Here is a 19916-nt window from a genome sequence, read left to right on the forward strand (position 1 = left end):
GAAAAACATTCTCCGGGTTTACGCCATCAAAGACGCTAGCCACTTACATGGCTCTTAAGCTTCAGCCTCTGGCAAAGATCCTCTACGTGTTCGATGGCAACTCTGCATCTTCTTACCCACTTCAAATATGGCGCCAAACTCGATTCTCCTTTGCCACCTAATCCGTGACGACAGCTCTGGCTTCAAACCCATTTCCAAAAGGGCCGCCTCCTCCCGTGGGATTGCGGTTCTGAGTGCGCAAGCGCGAACGCAAGTCTCTTCCTGGCAAAATGGCGATGGGCCTCATGTGCCGACGCCGGGAGCTTTTGCTGTTGTTACGGCGTCAGCGTCAGGTAAGAATGCCCCAGGGCTGAGCCCCCGTCCCTACAGCCGCAACCCAGGGAAGTTCGTGCTGGGGACATAAAAGCAGACTCTGACTTGTTCACTGGGACCTGCGTCTCCTGACCTCGGGAGGGTTACGTTCTCGGCCCAGCGGACTCAGCGACCGCGTGTCGACGTCTGTTACCGGGAATCTCTGGCTTTGCCCCCTGCCAAGGGCATCTCATTCTTGCCCTGTGGGCCCCGGGATGGGTCTGTGGTAACTGAGATCCAGGAAACCCGGGCTCGAGCTTCGCTCTGCACTCACCAGTTGCAGGCCGGGCTGCCTGCTTCATGGAGAATGAGCATAAAGAATGTCTTGTGCCCCCATGCTGAGACTTCTGCTCTCGATAAAGTGGTTCCATCATCCTCTTACCTGCTCAGTTCCACAGCGTCGCAAGGCCCTCGCAATGGTCCCGGAAACCTCTGACCGCGGGACCCCTGTTCCCAGCCGGCGGCCGGCGCCCGCACTACATCCTCCTCGCGGCCCCCAGTCCCCGCTGCCTCAGTACCTCTGCCATCTCGTTTGCAGATGCCCAGGTAAGAGGCGACTCGTTTCTGCAACTTTAAGAGTGGTGCTTGTTGGTTGGTTTGTTTTTATTTTGTTTTTATTTTGTTTTGTTCGTGGGGATGAATGGGGGGGTCGGGAATATAGAGCATTTCTTGTCCACACTCTGCATAGCTCCCAAAAATGGTAGCGTCTTGGCTTGGGATGGACTTTAAATTCAATGGGGAAAGGGAGATTTATGTTAAAATCAAGGAATTATATGAGATGTGATTCCAGGTTTATGTGTATTAGAAAAATAATTTTTATTCAAATCCATGATTTCATGGACATTATTTCTTAGGATGAGATCAAGTAGGTATTTGGGTTTTGAAAAGTGAGTTATTTTAAAGAAGCATTGTAAGTAGAATGATTCCAATATGGCAAAAATCGTGAAGGTGGTATTCAAATGAGTGAAGTTGGGGTAATACTGAGAAGAAAATATTTTCCCAATTAAAAGAAATAACTACCCACTATGAAGGGAGGTCATACAGTCTTACTCCAAGTAACAACTTTCACCTAGTGGGAGAAATAAGATGATGAGAGAACAGAACCCAGCACTGGTTCTTTTCTGGAACCCTGGGCCTTTCTGTATGTTCCCCCACTGAATATTACACATGGCTTCCTTTCACACAGGTCCAGACCTCTCCAGCTGTTCCTGCAACTCCTTCGCCCACAGTGGTGACTGAGGTGGCTCCTGGAGAGTTTGCAGATGTAATCCAAGCTGCTGCAGAACCAACCTTCACTGAACTGGGCTTGGGGTCATACACCCCAGTGGGACTCATCCAGAACTTTCTGGAATTTATGCATGTTGACCTGGGCCTACCATGGTGGGGAGCCATTACTGCATGTAAGAGGCATATATCCTGGACAAGGGTAGTAGAAATGGGGAGCTGGAACCTTAAAGATGGCAATTCTGTCAGTGGATCAAGGAAAGTTACGGGTTTAGAAAAGCAGATGATTCAAATAAGGGTTAGAGGCTTATGATACTTAGATGCATTCTACTTGTGTTTCTTAAAAGTACATAATGAGAATCTAGGATTCAGGAAGTATAGATGTTTCAATGTGAGCACAGGGTGCAAGATGAAGCTGCCCTGGTTTAGGAGAATGGAGAGTCAGATCAGGCAATTAAACCCCCAAGTTGGGAAGCCACTCACATTGCTCCTGGTAAAAGGCTGCAACTATGCTTTGGATTCTGTTTCCTTCTGTTTTTTCATATACCTTGACTTCTCACTTCTGTCTTTAAGTTCTTTAAGTTCTCCCTCATTACTGCCCTACCCTCAGTATGTAAACATACTCAAGCATACCATATATTGGGGCAGAATTCTTTCTCTTGATCCGTAGTTCCCCTATCTTTCTCCTTCCGTTCATATCTGTATTTAAAACAGTGTTCTGCATCCTACTTCTTTCTTCCCATTCACTCTTTGACCCTTAGCATTCTGGCTTTTACTAGTACCACCTCATTCTGACGACCAGTGGCATTGTGACTAAATCTATTTTTTCTTTCTTATATATTAGCCCTGTCTGCATTAGACACTTTAGACCTTGAAATCTACCCTTGGCTTCTGTTACAATCTTTTCCTTGTTTTCCTTCTGTCTTTCCATTGCCCAATCCTCTGTCTTCCCTTTTAATACAGGCACTCCAGCTTCCATCCTTACTTCCTTTCTCTTCCTAAACATATTTCTCCTACCCTAGTTTCTTCCCAGACCTACTTGCATGTCCTACAGATACTATAAACTAAATAAATGTTGTTGGAATGATCAGGAAGTATGAAGTAAAGAAAAGAAATAGGAAGGAACTTAAGCAATAGGTCACCAGATGACCTCCTACTCCAGAATTTTAAACTTCATTCCTGGGAGTCCCAGATTTATGTAAAGGTACAACTGAGTAAGGCAAAGGCCAAAGCATACACAATCCTTAAGCCAGGTTATCTTCTTCCCCCAGAGCAGCTTGATTTTATCTTCTTGTATATTGGATCTACACTTATAATTGAACGAAAAGTTCCATTGATAATAGAGAGGTTTGAAATCCTTAATTTGAATAAGCAGTTTCTGTCATGTTTCTGTTCAAAGAAACAGGCAGGATTCCTGCCTAAAAAAGTCAGTGCCAGTCTTTTGTGATGCCAAAGCAGAGAACTGAGCCTTGAATGAACTAAGTTGTCCCCCTGCACTTAACTTTTAGGCCCCTTGGACATGAGTCACAACGTGAAGGCTGCAATGAGAGACTCTCAGGAGAACCTGAAAATTTCAGCCTTCAGCAGTAGAGAACTGCTTTTAATTTTGCTCCAATCCTGGTTGGTGTCTTTCAGGTACAGTCCTTATCCGCTGCCTGATTTTTCCTCTCATTGTGAAGGGCCAACGAGAGGCAGCCAAGATCCACAACCACTTGCCAGAGATCCAGAAGTTCTCCACTCGAATCAGAGAGGCCAAGTTGGCAGGAGACCAGGCCGAGTGTGAGTCAATTGCAGGATGAACATGGAGAGGACCACATTTGCACTTTTCCTGACATTCTGCTGGGGGAAAGGAACAACCTAAATCAGGAGTTGCTACAGATGGGCAAGTTCTAAAGACTTACCTGCTTCCTGGGCCTAATGCTTCCAGTAACTGGACAGGGTCAGTTAGAAATGTCATGAGCAGGTGATGAGTATGTTCATCTCTATCACCCTATTAGCCCAACTATTAACTACCCCTCACCTCACAGTTTACAGGGCCTCCTCAGAGATGACTCTTTACCAGAAAAAGCATGATGTGAAACTCTTGAGGCCTCTCATTCTACCTCTGACTCAGGTAAGCAAAAACATTCCTTGTTTTATCCTGAACTCATCAAATTGCTTCCTCTGTGCTTCTTGTGCCCCAGTTCTCCCAAAGGTAGGTGATGGTGATTTCACACATGCTTTCAACAGTAGGGTAGTGAAATATTTCCCCTACCCTTCAGGAAGTATAGATGTTCAAATGTGAGCACAGGGTTAAGAAGTGTCCTGACACTGTTTATCCTGTGTAATAGGCTCCAATCTTCATCTCCTTCTTCATTGCCTTGAGAGAGATGGCCAACCTTCCTGTGCCCAGCCTGCAGACAGGCGGCCTCTGGTGGTTCCAGGATCTCACAGTATCTGACCCCATCTACGTATTACCACTGGTAGTCACTGCCACAATGTGGTGTGTCCTTGAGGTAAGCCCAAGTTGGCCAGGTACCTGACCTGCAAAGCTAGTGGCTCTGGAGAACCATATGTGGGTGGCAGGCAGTTGTGCAAAATGGTCACTCTTCCCTCCCTGGAGAAATAGAGTTGATGGGTAAGAAATTAAAGTTAGATTCACATACATTTATTAGTCTTTCCCTCTGCTTTTTTTTTTTTTGTCCTGGCAGCTAGGTGCTGAGACAGGTATGCAAAGTTCTGACCTCCAGTGGATGAGAAATGTTATCAGAGTGATGCCCCTGGCTGTCTTGCCCATAACCATCCATTTCCCTTCGGTAGGTAATGGAATAGGGACTGGCTCCAAATCCTTCCACTTAACCTAGCTGCTTCCTTGCAAGCTTATCAGGAATGCAGCTTCTGAGTACCTTCTCTTTATTCTCATCCAGGCAGTGTTCATGTATTGGCTCTCCTCCAATTTGTTTTCCCTGGGCCAGGTGGCCTGCCTCCGGATACCATCTGTACGTACTGTACTTAAAATCCCCCAGCGTGTTGTACATGACCCTGACAAATTGCTTCCACGAGAAGGCTTCGTAAAGAGCTTCAAAAGAGGTAAGAGCTAATCTTCTGTGGAACAGGACCAGGGGAATGTGGCCTAAAAGTGAGCGTGGGACTGATTGTCTTCCTCCTCTTTAAACAGGCTGGAAGAATGCCGAAATGGCACATCAGCAACGAGAGCGTGAACGACGAATGCAGAATCACTTGGAGCTAGCAGCCAAGGGTAAACAATTTTTTCAGGCTAAATCCTGTCCTTTGTTTCTTCCCTTTCTTTGTTCAGCAAGATTTGTTTTCTCTTCCTCCAGGTCCTTTACGACAGACCTTTACTCACAACCCTCTGCTACAGCATGGAAAGAATCACCCTTCCACCACCCTTGAAAGCAGCAGCAGCAACAAACCAAAGTCAAAGCAGCCCTGGCGTGACACACTTGGCTGACTTGTGGTCCCTGCTTATACCAGCAGGAACTCTGTCTCAAAAGACTCATCCTCAGAACAAAGCTTGAATGTGTGTCCTTATCCCAGTCTAGGAACTGTGGGACATGGAAATGTTCATTTTAAAAGTGGAACTGCTACAGGCTCTTGCACCTGAATGTAAAAGAGAACACTTAGGAGCCAGGTGATCATCCCATCCACGGAGTTAGTAAACCTTTGTATACATGCTGTTTCCTGATACTTATTAACAGGGAAATGAGTCGTATGCCTCAGAAAAATAAAGAATGGATTAGGTAGTGATTGTTCTTGAGGTCCCATGGACAGCAAGGTGGAAGTGTCTTAAATTATTTTTAACTTGGCATTATAACCTTAAACCCCCACCCCATAGATGTGTTGTTCCCATCCACATTCACGTAGTCACAGAGGTATGACTAGTAAGTTGAGATTGTACCTAAATATAATCACCCCATTTATTGATCTTAGGATTACCTATAAAATCTCTTCCAAGAAATAGATGTGTTCAAATTCTTAGTGATAATTAGGAAGAAGGGAAGTTGATGTCGTTTTTATGTAATGACCTAACATTTTAATACAGCAGTTTCAGTGTTCTTTTGTCTGCCTTGCGTGTGTAGAGGGTGTTTGCATTAGTCTTCAGTAACTGGCTGGTGAGGGAAAAAATGCTCAGATTCTTTCAGGCATAAGATGTTTCAGTGTTTCTGCCAGGCTGATGGGAACTGTCCCAAAGGCCCTATATAAAATGAAGCCACACAAAGCTTAGGAACGTATCTCTTTTATTGTTTAGCACCTATGACAGTTTCATGTCTCTCTAAAGGAGACAGGAAGTTTGGAGCATTACTGGCCATTTTAAAGGGAAAAACGTGAGGGTAGGCACAACCCAGAGTGAAAGATTATCTTAACACCTGGAAATGTGCTACTAGAACAAGCAAACCCACATCTGACATACTTCCCACCAGTCTGCATTACCATCCTTTTAAAAAACCTGAACAATATGTAGCAAAACAAATAAATTACTTTCCATATCTCAAAAGCAAGTTCAGAGGTTGTTGAAGCTGCCTAGACCAGGTTTCTGGATAGGTTCCTCCAAAGAAGTGATCTATCCTTTTAACTTCCTTGGTTCCAGCCAGTAGGAGACAAGAAGCCCCTGCTTTCTACATCCCAGGACTCGAAGTGGTATTTAGTTAGATTTGGGATCTTGTTGCTTGGGCATCTCTCCCACATCTTCCAAATCCATCTCTCCAGCAACTGACATACATACAACCTGGAGGTACCATGTGGCAGACGCTGCAAAGAGAAGTTTGGGTCAAAACTGGGAAGAAGTCAGCTGTGTTCAGTTCAGGTGGCACTGAATGGGGCTGGGGCTGGGGGGAGCAATTAAATTAAGCTGTAGGGTTGATAACAGGAAGAGGCTAAGGCAACAATGACTTGGGAGCCTAGATTTGCAGAAAAGGTAAAGTTACGCAACAGCTGAGATCGCTTTAGGATCCAAGGCTTACCCACAAGTCTTCGGAGGCAATGAGGTCGTTTGTGTTCTGGCACTCTGACGATGAGGAAGTAAAAAGGCAAGCCTGAGAGGGCAATGCCAATGCCGATGAGGGAGTTGATAGTATCACTGTAAAGCGGAACAGCCACCAGGAAGATAGTGCAGAGGCAGAAGACAATGGGGAAGAAAAGGCTGAGCTAAGGGCACAGAGGAAACAACTGGAGATTAGACAACTTGGGATTCTTCACAGCCAAAATAACCCCCACCTCCCATGAAGCTCAGAGCCTTAAGTGTTCCATCCCCTCCATCTCAGCACACCACCGAGTCCTAAACAAAGATTTCTGAATAAACTTGTAATAGTTCCCTGTAGCAGCAGCTCTCACTCTTCCAGATGGAGCAGAGGTTGGATGCAAGTGGGTTACCTTGAGAGGACGTGGCCAATCAGGCTCTTTCCAACGCAGATAAAGCTGACCCACAATAGAGAGCCCCACAAAGAACCAGTAGCTGAAGCTGTAGTAGTTAATGAGCTGGAAGATGTCTTCCACACACAAGTAGATCAGTGCCATGACACCCTGTAGGCACAAGTCCAAACCAGCTCCTGTCAGGGCTTTTGTTATTTAAGGTACTTTTCACTCTCCTTTATCCCTGACAAATCCATCCCCTTATCAAGTCCCCAGACTCCTTTTCTGTACCCCCCACTTTTACTACCCAATTTCAGTACCTCTATGAAAAGTCAATAATAGCCCATCCTTCAAACCTGCCAAGTTAACCCTTTGTAATGCACAGCTCAAAACAATCTCTTGAAAACCTTTTGCCTAAGATCAAATAGCTCTAACCTACATTTCCAGCTTTTCTGTCCCACTACCCAACTCCACACAGCTTTACCGCCTCAGGATTTGCCAATGCTGCTTCTCTTACCTAAAGTCCATCCCTACCATTTGCAACCCCCAACCCTCAAAAATCTGCTTCAAATTCCTCATCCACCCTCTACCTCTATGGAAATGATCACTTCTTTCCTTGAACACTACACCATTCACTGTCTTTCATGGCAATCTATTCCATGTACTTCTTTGTGCCTTATCTTGGACCAGGGGAGCTTACCATTCAGTAGAAAAGATAAAGATTCTTAGCAACCACTACAGCAGTTTTGGCAGAGCCCTGCCCAACATGGGTGTTCCATCAATAGTTTTTCTACTAGAATCTCCTTTAAAGCTTTCAGGAAGCTTAAACAATCACATTTGCTGTTACTGAAGTCTTCCCCACAAGCTTTATCTGGCTTTCACCCTCATCTTTGAGATAACTTACATTAAAGAGCAGAGAAGGCACTGGTGTGAACCGCTCAACATGGATCATGCAGATGGCATCAGGGAGATGCCCTTCTCTTGAGCCCACAAAGAAAAGTCTATTTTAGGTAAGATAGAAGTTGAGATAAAATTACAGGACACTGGGTGCCGCCTGGTTCACCTGCAACCCAGCCCTCCCCTTCCGTCATCCCATCTTCAAAAGACTGAATTATATAGAATAGAATTCAATATTAAAATTAGTGAAGACAGGAGGCTGCTAATGAGAATAAAAAGAGCAAACAGACTGTGGATATCATTTGGGGTGCAGATAACAAAGTCTGGGTTCTGCAATTCCTACCATCCCCTACCATTCTCTTCACAATACCTCCCAGTAAAAGATACAGCTCTTACCTAGAAGCAGCCACAATGGAGGCATTAAGACCACCAAAACAGGATAATGCAACTGCCAGTGGAATTGTCCAGTTGAAGATTCCAAAAATCCGGTCTGCAAAAGTCTAAGGGAAAGGAATGGGAAAGAATCATCGGTAGCGCCTAGAAAGGATCAAAGGTATAGACATGCATGTCCCCCCACCCACCCAGATTCTTGCTACTAGGAATCCAGCCCTTCTTCCACAGTAGAAGTAATGACCTTCTTCCAAGCCCAACATCCTAAGTGTACACCTTTCAAGGCTGTCTGTACCCTTTCCAGGACTTTCAAGAGCTAGGATATACCCAGAAGCCCACAGACACACCCTCAGTCTTCTGCTAGTCAAAACCCTTTACCACTGCAACAGCATCACTGGCCAGAATGTCCCTCATGTCCAGAACAGTGTAATAGGCCACATTGGTCAAGATGTAGATGATGGTGACAATGGGCATGGAAATGCCAATGGAGAGCGGCAGGTTCCTATGCCAAACAGAATAAAGGATACATTAGTTCCACAGTCCCATCCCTCTCTCCCTCAATCCTTTGACTCTTCCCCTGCCCTAACAATCTTTCTAGGGATGCGGACTTTTGCTGTGTTTCTCCAGTACCTTTGCCTCTTGAGATTGCCTAGGATATTGGCTCAAGCCCTGAGGATCTGAACTCCTAAAAACAAAAGAGCATCAGGGGAAAGGAATATCACATTCAGAGAAAGTGCTGCTCAAAAGAAAAAGGATTTACAGAGCGCTATGTCACAGTATAATGACAGCACAGGAAGATGACAGAGTTTTGTTTTGTTTTGTTTTTCACATCCAAAGACCTACCGTTATCAGGATTCCTTCTCTAGGATTGTCCACATTGGAAAATTTGTCTTAACATTGAGAAATTTAAGAAGAAATTATGAAGGTATATTGGGAAATCTAAAATCCCCAGAGAATAGCAAAGGCCCTTAGTAGGAACAGCACTGTGTGTATCTGAAACAAACAACCTGGGAAATATGTCCACTCCAAACCTTCCTCAGTTTGAGACCCTTGGGTGCCATCTATCTGGTGGCCAAGAGAGACACAAAGATCTCTCAAGTTTCCTCTAACCCAATAAAGAGAGAAAGAGAAATAACTCTCAAGTCATTCAGCTTCTGGCCGGTAGGTGGAAGCACCCTCCAGGCCTGGATCCTGCTTCTATTCTCTACTCTCCAAGACTGCAACACGGGAAGTATGCCAAGAGTACTCTTTGTTTTTCAGATCCACAATGGGCTTGTTGGTATGAGAACTGTTATTCCTTTGACTTGAAAATTTACAGAAATTCCACTTCCTTGCAAATCTTAGTTCCCAGAATCATAAAATTTTAGAGCCAGGAAAGGCCCTGGAGATCATATAATTCAACCTCCTCCATTACCAGTAAGGAAGTAGGCAGAGGGATGGTGGGTGACTCTCTCAAGGTCATCCAGCAGATCAGTGGAAAGACAGTCTCCATGCCTTTTGACTCCCTGTCCAGTGCTCTTTCACTGTGCATGACTATAGGGTAATTTAGAGTTACATTGGTGAAGTGATAAAGAGTTGAATCACTGAGAAAATACCACCATGTCAGTGTGGATTTGGAAAACAAAGGAGTGATCAGTTCAACAGAAAAATTTCTGGGAGTCTGTGACCTAATGTTTTCTATGGGGATAAGGGTGGGTAAAAGATCTATTTAAAAAAAAAAAAAAAAAAAAAAAGCATACACAAGAATGTTCAGACCTTGACTCTATTACTGAGAGACCATGGACAAGTTATTTCCCTGAAACTTAGGTTCCTCATCTATAAAAATGGGGCTGATAAAATCAACCTCATGGGAATTGTGGTATGCTTTCTGGCACACAGTAGGAGCACAATAAATGATAGCTACCATGATTGTCCTGGAAAGTTGATGGCAAGGTACCTACCTCTCAGGATTCTTGATCTCTTCAGTGACATAGTTGAGGGTGTCCCAGCCAGAATAGGAGAACAGGGCTGAGTAGAGTGCCAGGGCAATGTCACCCATTGCTAATGATGAACCCGCAAATGAATTCTCAAAGTGAGTGGAGTCTCCTAAAACCCAGAGAACATTAGAAATCAGAAGAATTAGTGGCCCATCCCCCCAACTTCAAGGAGATCCAGTGAAGGAATGGAAAAATACAACAATAAGAACAGGTAGGTGGCTTGCTACCTTTGGCAGCAAGGGTACCAGAAAAGGGACAGGGAACAGAAGAGAAACATCTACAGAGATGGGCTAGAATAGAGGGAACAACATGGAGCTCTTGACAGGAAGGGTCCAGGGCCACTTTCTAAGACGAGAAGCTACCATGGAGCACAAAGCCTGCAACATAGGAATGACACAGCTCTGCTCTGCATCCTTCCTGACTTCTGCCCCATTTCCAACACCAAACAGAGCTGACACAGGGTAGAGAAAGGACAGGGCTTAATATGCCCAGGTCAGCAAAGTGGCTGTAAGGTAGGTGTTCACACATGAAAACTGGTGAGGAGAGGATGCAGGAGTTCATTTCTGACCCTGCCCGTTCCCGAGGGTTGAAAAACCATAGCCACAGCACTGATCTCAGCAATCCACTGTCACCCCTTTCCCTAGATCAGCTGCCTGGGAGGCAGCATGCATACAGGTTAAAGGACAGACTTTGGGATCAGTCTGCCTGGGTACAAATTTCAGTTCCAATCAAATGTACACTTTGTTTTGTATGACTGCATGGTATGTGAATATATCTCAATAAAATGAATTTTTAAAAAAATTGCAGTTCCACCACTTACCAGCTAGGGCCTTGGGCAAATCATTTACTCTGCAAGCTGTTTTCTCATCTATAAAATGGGGATAACAAGAATATCTCCCACATAAGGCTACAGTGAGAATGAAATGAGATGATGTACAAAGAGCATTTAGATGAGTGGCTCATAGAAAATGCTTAACAAATGTCAGCTGCATCACTACTATTATTCTTATTTCTTACCCTGGCCAAGTCTAACGATGCCTGCAATGATGACCGCAATCAGAGCCAATACTTTAGCATAGGTGAAAATATCTTGTACCAGCGTTCCCCACTTGACATAGGCACAGTTGATGAAGGTTAAGAGACCTGAAAGAAAAAGAATACTGACTGGTGACTGACCCTATCACCCAGAGAGTCTTAGACTCCCAAGCAATTGTTCCTATGTCTGGTCACCAAGATAGACCCTTTGGCCAAAGAGAGCAAAAGGGTTCAGGCTCTGACCTGCTGTGCACTGGGGCATGTGATGAGTGCCTACGTAGGTAGCACTACCCTCTAGTAACTTATAGGAGGGGCGCAAAACCCAGTGACTGGATTTGCTTGCATATAGAAGTGCACCCAAATTCCCAGTCACACCAGAGGGAGGCAACTGGTAGCTGCACAGGATTAGTGATGTGTTCTGGGTGTTGGCTCTGAAAAGTCAGTCTCCCCTCCCCTGGACATGAGCTCCAAGACCCAGCACTCTGACTCTGCAGTGTTACTGCTGAGTTTTGTTAACCTTGACAAGTCATGTTGTGACTGATCCAATGTCTGGGCCAGCAGGTCAGGCCATGTGGCCAAGGATTAGGATGGGGGCCAGACTTCCTGCCTACTGCCTGCCAGCTCAGCTGCTTGTTTTCATGCTTAGAAAGATTCTTGGAGCTGAGAGAGAGGCCTGCAGAATGGGAACAGGGCATTTTTCCTGACCAAACAATGCAGAAGTAAAAACATTCCCCGAGTCTTTATACTCTGGGGTAGAGGAAATCTCTACCTGGATGAGATTCAGAAAAGTTCCTGAATCACACTTTAGAGCCAGCGTTCTTAACCTAGGTCCATGGGCCTTACAAGTCCCTGAAATTCTTTGCAAAGTGTTACATCCATGTGAGTATATGCACTTTTCTAAGAAGGGGTACATAAGTTTCATCAAAGTCTCAGAGAAATCCATTACCCAAAAAAACATTAGAAACCGCTACTTTAGAAGAAGAAATTCAAGACAGAAGCCCACACATGCTGTGAAGTTGACCAATAGCCCCAGAATGTAGCAGGGAAGGAAGTCAGAAGAAACAATTCCAAAACTCAGCAGAATGTTCTTTGGATCCCCCACCAACAGCGTAAACAGTCAGGCAGGCACATAAAACACATCTTCCCTACTGCCAGAATAATGAATTGCTTCATTGCTTCCTCTTTCCCAGCTCAGCAACTGAAGCACTCTCAGAATGGCTTAACAGCCCTTCTTCCAAGGACTCCAAGGGGAAGGTTAGAGTCACCTTGCTTTACTAGCAGAGAAACTGATGCTGAACTTGCCTGCTTTGGGCCACCAGCACAGTCAGTATCCCGTCTCAGAGTTCTCCTGGCAGTGGCGTGGATCTCAGTGTCCTGAGTCCTCCTGTTTTGTTGCATCCTGCCCTTATCACATTCCTGCCCAGAGGCTAGAGAAACCATCCTGTCAGGGCAGTGGTCCCATATTCTCTCTCTCTCCTCCTCTCTTAAGTAATCCTATTCTACTTATTACCCAAGTTCTTTTCTCTTCTTCCCGAGAAGGGGCATCACTGTCCTACACAAAACCTTGTCTTGCTGCCTAAGAAACAACAAAGTTTTACCTCACACCTGGGCAAAAATACATCCACAGCTCCAGGCCACACCAGTGCTAAGTTAATAATTAAAGATATAAGTGCACAGTGTTCAAAAGCACCCCATAAAATGACCAAAATGCCTGTACCTTTCAAATCTGTGGATCCCTCAGCCAGTCACTCAGACGTGACTCCCCGCTGGACTTCTGCCTCCTGCCATTCAACAGCGCTCATCCCCTGCCATTCGTGACCTCTACCTCCTACCCTCGGGCTCCTGCTAGCTAATAAATAGAATATAAGCCAGGTTTCTGACTAGAAACACCAGGGACAACTGATGTTGCCATATCCACAGAGGAATGGGATCCCCTAAATTCATGGTGAGCCCTCAGGGTACCCATGCGTCCCAAAACCACACTGGAATAGGCTCAGGGACGAGTTCATTCAGTGTGTCTGTTGTGGTATGCCACAGGTGTTCTCAGCTCTGTCCCAGTAGGTGGGGAGGGAAACTCACCACCCTTTTCTACAGCAAATTCTGAAATGAAAATACATGGACTGTTTACACTTTAATCCCTACTGCTTCCCTGCTCTACTTCCATATCCATCCATTTGTATTCCTCCCTCCCTGACTCCCAGGCTTTATTGCTCAGCCACTGATCCGCCTTCATACCCTGATCTGTTTTCTATGTTGAGCACAAGTTTTGAAAGAAAGGAATCCTGTGGAAAGAAACCAGGGAACAGAGGCAACCAGCCAGAAGAGAGCCGACCCTCACCCTCCCCAGAGCCCCAGGGTCGAGCGTCTTCCAGGGCCTCTTGCCTGTGGGAGCAGGAAATGGGTCTGGCGGGCAGCAGCGCTGGCTGGGCCCTTTCTCCCCACCCCCAGCAGATACAGCTGACCCAGGGTCTCCCAGCCCAGGCAAGTGCACTGCTCTGAAGTGAAGCCCAACCTCCAGCTGCAGAGTTGGGACAGGAGAGGATGGTCAGGTTAAACTACTATGAAGACACCTACCAAGTTAACTTCAAGAATAGAGATGCCCTACCCTCATATCTGTAGGTGCAATACAGTCCCCACCCAACACTGGGCCAAGTCCACAGGAGGATGGTCTGAAATTAACTTTGACCGATCCCTGACTCAGGTGCAGCTCTATTTTCACCTTGACCCCAGGAGGAGGAGGAAGAAGCTGCAAGGCCAAGGCATACCTATAATCACCTAAAGAATTACCGGATGGCTAATCAAACCCTGTGTTTTAGGTTCCTCAGGAGTGGGAGGCTGGTTCTGGCACTAAGTCCCAGCATCAGCTCCAGGAGTAAAAGCCAGGAAATCACTGGGCTAAGTTGATCCAGAACAGAACAAAGCTTGCAGGCCCACTCTGGATCAGATGCCCAGGTTTCATCTGTACCCAAACTAAACAGTCCCTTAAAAAAAGATATTAAACCCACAATTCTCTCAGCACTATTAGTTGTAAATACGTATATGGAACACAAAAACTTAGACTATTTAATCCATTTTTTTGCATCAAATTCCCAGAAATAAATAAATAAATACATCAATACCTTAGTAGGCAACTCATTCCATTTTTTTTTTTTTTTTTAAGAGATCTACAGTTCTTCCTCCCACTGATACAAAAACTTTCCCACAACTTTCACCCAGAGGTCCTAGACCACTCCTTTGGAGCCACACCAAATCAAGCTAAACCCTCCTCCACACAATGGCCCTTGGCATAATTAAAGATCAATTAAAGATCCTATCACCCTCAAGTTTTCCCTCCTTCAGGCTACAAGCCAGTTTCCTCAACCTCTTATATGGCAAATCTGGCCTCTAGAACACTGACCATCCCAGGACTCTCCTCTGCATTTACTTCAGGTTTGTCAGGGTCTTCCTTGAAATGTGAGACCCATACAAAAAACTCCAGAGGTTGTTGCAGACTATGGGGTCTCAGTGTCAGCTCATTGTCAACTAGAACTCCTTTTTTTCCACCTCAAACTGATAAGCAATTCCCTCCCAGACTTTCTGGGTCTGTAAAAGTGATTTATTTATAGTAAATTTCCTCTATGAATTTTTCTGCATCACTCCCACTTATTGGAAATGGGATTTTATTCACTTCATTTTATCGTTTGGTACAAACCTCTTCAACTTTATGAAATCTGCAAATCTCATTAGCTTACCTTCTGGGGCTTTACTGAAGTCACTAATTTAAAATGTTCACTGGGATAGGTAGAGCCCTATATTCTATCACTATAGACCTTCTACTATGTTACTATCAATCTATAATATTACTCAACCAACTAAAATCCACCAAACTATTCTTTTATCTGATCCACCTTTTTTTTCCATTTGTTCAACAAGAATATCATAAGAGTTTGCCAAGAGCCTCTCTGAAATTTGTTTATATGTGATATTCTTGTTGACACGCTTTATTACTATCTCCCCAACTAGCTTGGCCTTGTTTCTCTTTTGGCCTAACTATATTTATTGAATGCTTTCTAAGTTAGCAATCCTTCCACTAGATAGAGAAGTTTAGAAGGAAAATAGGACTGTGTCCTCCTTTCTCTGTGTCATCTATTTTCACAGAACTAACTGCCCCCAGAGCATCCAACCCCACCCTTGCTATTCTCACACTGAGCATTCTTCTCAGAGTCTTCTATCATGCTCAGTCATTTATTCAGTCATTTCATTCTGGCCTTAACCTTCAGGACACTCTTCTTGCAGTTCTGGGCCACTCATGTATCTAGTCTTGGTTATGTCACTTCTTGCCCTCTCTTGTGCATCTTGTTTCTAAAAATCTAAGCTCATCAAAAACCAATTTGTTTGTAACTCTATTTACTTCCTACATGATATAAAATACACAAACTCTAATGACAAATCAGTGGTTTTGAACTCAATGTAAAATATGTAAGTTTTGACAAGAACTATATAAAGTTGGGGGAATGGAGGAGTATAGGAGCATAGTTTATGTGTCCTATTGAAGTTAAGTTGGTATCAAAGAAAAACAAGATTGTTATGAATTTAAGAGTTTAATTTTAAGCCCCACAGTAAACACAAAGAAATTATCAGAGAATATGACCATAGAGATGAAAAGTAGAGTATGGGTTAAGAGAAATGGGGGAAGAGGCAATGGAGAGTTAAGAAATGAGTGTAGGGTTGCTGTTTGAGGTGAAGGGAAATTTCTAGTAATGGATGGTGGGAAAGAGCATTACAACATTCTAAATGTGATTAATCCCACTAATGGAAGGCTAGGGAGGGGGTGGAATGGGAAGATTTAGGCTGTATATATGTTTCCACAATTGAGGAAAAAAAAAAAAAAGGACAGTCTAAATAGATGACAATTGAATGCCAAGAATGACCCTGGATGGGATCTGAGGATGGAGGACAGGAGGCTCAAAGGGACACAGCTGAGACATAGGGGAAAAAAAAAAAAAAGGAAATATAGAATGTATGCTTTGTATCAATGTTGAGTCTCTAGTACTTCTTAGCTGCATTTAATGGGATTGCATAAAAGAATGTTCTTGTTCATGGGAATTGTATATGTGAATTATAGTGTTTCTTCAAGGATGGGTGCAGCTAGCTCTCATATGTTCAGAAGACAGAGCAATAGATGATGGATGATAGATAGGGAGGGAGGGAAGGAGGGAAAGAAATACTGGTGTGACAGCATATTAAAGTTGGTGGATTGGGGTATCAGGGGAGGGGGGTCAGGGTATGCTGGAGTTCTGTGTATGGGGTTTGTATTGTTTTTGCAACTGTTCCTATAACTTTGAATTTATTTCAAAATAAAATAAAATTTTAAAGGAAAAAAAAACAATTTGTAGGGGCCATGGGGTAAGAGGAATGGCAAGTCATTGCTTAATGTGTACAGAGTTTCTCTGTGGGATAATGAAAAAGTTTTGGTAGTGAATGGTGGTAACAGTAGCACAACATTGCAAATGTAATTAACGCCACTAAATTGTACACTTAAAAAGGGTTAAAATGGCAAATTTTATGTTGTATAACCACAATAATTAAAAAAAAAAAAAAAACAATTTCAGTCACATTAGTTTCTTCAGATAATTCTCCTTTTCCTCCTAAACAAGATGGTTTCCAACTATTTTATCAGAATTTCAATTTTAAGAACCCCTGGCCTTCTTTTTTTTTTTTTTTTTTTTTTTTGAATCGCTGATGAAGAGATAACAATGTTCTTTTTCCTGATTACAATGTTCTTTTTTGCAACCTGTTTGCCTAAAAAAGTTTGAGTGTGTTTCTAAGGAAACACAGCATTTCTTTTTCTAGGAGGTACAAACTCAGCAGGCATAGTCACTTCCTCCCAAGGATTTCACATTTTTCCTGAATAATAAAAAATAAATATAAAAGTCTTTATCATTTAGAGATTCATATTGAAGACTTCAACGATTAAATGTTATGATGTCTTGAATTTGCTTTCAATAATCTAGGGTGAAGGAGCAGTGGGTGGGGGTATAGATGAATCTATGTTGATAACTGTTCAAGTTGCTGTTTGGACCATGGAAATTTACTGTACTAATTCTTTCTACTTTTGTATGTGCTTGGAATTTTCCACAATAAGCCATCTTTTAAAAAGTTAGAGATGCTGCTTTTAATAGAATGAAACCAACTTTAGCAAAAGATGTTCATAGAGGCTGCCATTGCTACCATATTTTAGCTTTGTACCAATTTTATAACCTTTATTAGGAAAGCAAAATATTTATTATCTTTCTGACCAGGTAGTCTGCAATACATCCCGACAATTACATTCCTTCTACTTCCTTCTACTTTGATCCTCTCCTGTTCTCTCCACCCCATGCTTCTTCCTTCAGGATAGAGATTTATTTTCATGCATTAGTACAATGGGAGATCTTCAGAAAAATTCCATTAGTGGAACCTGAGAGTTCTCTGACACCATCACCATGTAATGATTCTTCTTCCTAAGGTAAGCAGATAGGATTACCAGAGGCCAGCATCTTCACCTCTTTCTAAGGGATGGGCTACATATCTATAGTGGGAGGAAAGACATACTTCACTGTGGAAAGAAACCCACCTACAGGCAGAGGGCTGAAACAGTACCTGGGTAGAACTGGCCATTACATTTGGTGGGAAATAAAGAAAGGAGTACAAAATCCTCTGACAGTTCTGTCTTGGCACAATAAAATTCCCCTCTTACTGTGATCCAGAGAATCAAAATGTGACCTTGCCCAGAAGGGGCAGGCATCCCTTATTATAGCAGAGCCTAATGCCAGTGCATATCTCTTTGAAGCACTACATCAATCCCCAGCTCTTTATAGTAAATCTGTGTCTTTTGAACAAGATATATCCTTTCATTGCCAAACTCCAATTAAACATCATTGATAGTTAAGAAATTGTTTCCTTCTTGTAGTAAAATGTCAAATGAGTTTGACTTTATTTTGAATGTTTGAAGATATGAACCCAAAAACATCATTCTCAACTTTCTATCCTATTTTCTCCAAATGTATTACTGAGCAACTTTTCCACCTTTATTCTCCTTTCTATATAATTCCTGAAAGCCTCTAAACTATCCAGATTTCTACTTTTATCTGTGCATTTTTCTCCTTTCCTTTCAAATTTCAGCTTAAAACCCTTTTATACACTTCCCTCCTAGTTCCTAGGACATGTGCTCTATTTTTTCCAGGAGTCTACCTTTCTGGTGTCCTAGCATTTACAGTCAAGTGCTCTCCTCTGTTTTCATTTTTCTTTCACATACACAGCTCTCAACTGACAGAGATGAAAATTCTACCTGTCGCACATTTTGCTACCTTTAACTTCAAAGTCACCAGTGACACATCTCGAGTGTCTTCTCGAGATGACTGGTGATGTCATTCATTCCACAGCAATCAGCAGAAGTATAGCAGTCTGTGGGTTTAATTGGTGTGAGCAAGCTCTTTGTCACATGTTGCTCAAAAAAACCACACATCTCTGCATTTGGCTGGGTCTACCTAGAGTCACACAGTTGAGGGGGAGCAGCCAAGACTTCTAATTGGTATGTTCAAGCCTACTGACACCCTGACGTCTCCAGAATACTCGACAGCTGCTGTTTCCTCAGAAGGTCCAGATTCATGCTTTCTAAGAAAACCTCGTGCCTACTAGCTAAACCCAGAGGTTTCAGGTTTCTTCTTCCTCCTTTTCTCTGCTGTACCCCATTTTTGGTTTGTTTGCTTGTTTTGTCTACTGCTGGTTTGGGATACTCTCTCCACCTTAAAATCACTTTTTCTTCCCGGCTTCCTTGATGCATTATTTCTTCCATTCTTTCTAGGTTTCTGTTCTTTCTCTCAGGTAGCAGATGGTACTCAAACGCTCACCTTTTCAGGCTAGAGAGCCATTTCGCTTACTCGGGCAACGTGGGTGAAAGCCTCTGGCAAGACAACACACTAAGCACAAACCCTATGGGTCACTGGATCCAATTCCAACAACTCTTCTTCCTGGAACTCAGTCAGCACTTTCACTCCTGTAGCCGTGCACCACACTGAGGGAGCAAGCAGATAATTTGTACACGAGCTCTGATATTAAACAACTCCATCTGCACCCTTCTCAAAGCCTGTTAGTCCTTGCTAATCTGATCCTTATTGGTTTGCTCAACTACACAGGCCTCAAGCCTGAGAAAGCATCAGAATCACCCAAAGAATCTGTTAGCCTATAATTTCGGGCCTCCATCCTCAGAAGTTATGATTCAGGAGGTCTGAGATAGGACTTCACAGGGGAGTCTGATGATTTCCCTGCTCTGAGCATGCTTCCTTGGGTAGGTAAGCACTAAACAAAATAACCACATACAGAACAACCTTAATCACAATGAGCCTAAACTCTTAAAACTCTTCACTCAGGGCTCCTCTACCCTGGCTGCACATTGGCAACATTTGACAAGCTCTAACAAATTCCACTGCTCAGGACTCACCACAGGCCAATGAAATAATTGGCATGATTTTTTTAAGCTTCCCAGGTGATCCTGAAGCATGGTGACAATCAGCAACCTCTCTTCCCACCTCCTGAAATACGGGGCCCCCGTCAATTACTCTTAACAGCAATACTTTAGCTCTCTCAATTCTCATTCACCAAGCCAATTTCCTTTCTTCTACCCAGTGGTTCAGATTTATTTTGTCAAGAGGGAGAGAGAAACATGAGTAATTT

At 43.5% G+C, this 19916-nt stretch overlaps 2 protein-coding genes across 6 annotated transcripts in view; one reads left to right on the forward strand and one right to left on the reverse strand.

Annotated features, from left to right (window-relative positions):
* The first annotated feature begins 238 nt into the window (after positions 1-238).
* On the forward strand, positions 239-5630 carry OXA1L (OXA1L mitochondrial inner membrane protein). The gene is made up of 10 exons (XM_037834527.1): positions 239-332; positions 742-897; positions 1538-1751; positions 3211-3354; positions 3603-3688; positions 3906-4070; positions 4266-4370; positions 4482-4644; positions 4733-4813; positions 4896-5630. Exons 1-10 carry the CDS (start codon positions 270-272, stop codon positions 5024-5026), a joined length of 1308 nt encoding a protein of 435 aa, XP_037690455.1. The 5' UTR covers positions 239-269; the 3' UTR covers positions 5027-5630.
* Positions 5631-5805: 175 nt separating this feature from the next.
* Positions 5806-19916, reverse strand: part of SLC7A7 (solute carrier family 7 member 7) — a 33247-nt gene continuing 19136 nt past the window's right edge. For all 5 annotated transcript variants that reach the window (XM_037834522.1, XM_037834523.1, XM_037834524.1 and 2 more), the window contains 8 exons: positions 11205-11330; positions 10152-10296; positions 8590-8713; positions 8218-8321; positions 7829-7925; positions 6946-7095; positions 6537-6720; positions 5806-6324 (listed from right to left, as the gene is read on the reverse strand). In XM_037834522.1, coding sequence (XP_037690450.1) covers positions 6218-6324; positions 6537-6720; positions 6946-7095; positions 7829-7925; positions 8218-8321; positions 8590-8713; positions 10152-10296; positions 11205-11330 — 1037 coding nt within the window. In that variant the 3' untranslated portion in view covers positions 5806-6217. The remainder of the gene's footprint in view (positions 6325-6536; positions 6721-6945; positions 7096-7828; positions 7926-8217; positions 8322-8589; positions 8714-10151; positions 10297-11204; positions 11331-19916) is intronic.

The sequence above is a fragment of the Choloepus didactylus genome, chromosome 4 (genome assembly GCF_015220235.1).
Source record: "Choloepus didactylus isolate mChoDid1 chromosome 4, mChoDid1.pri, whole genome shotgun sequence".
In the NCBI taxonomy this organism is placed as follows: Eukaryota; Metazoa; Chordata; class Mammalia; order Pilosa; family Megalonychidae; genus Choloepus; species Choloepus didactylus.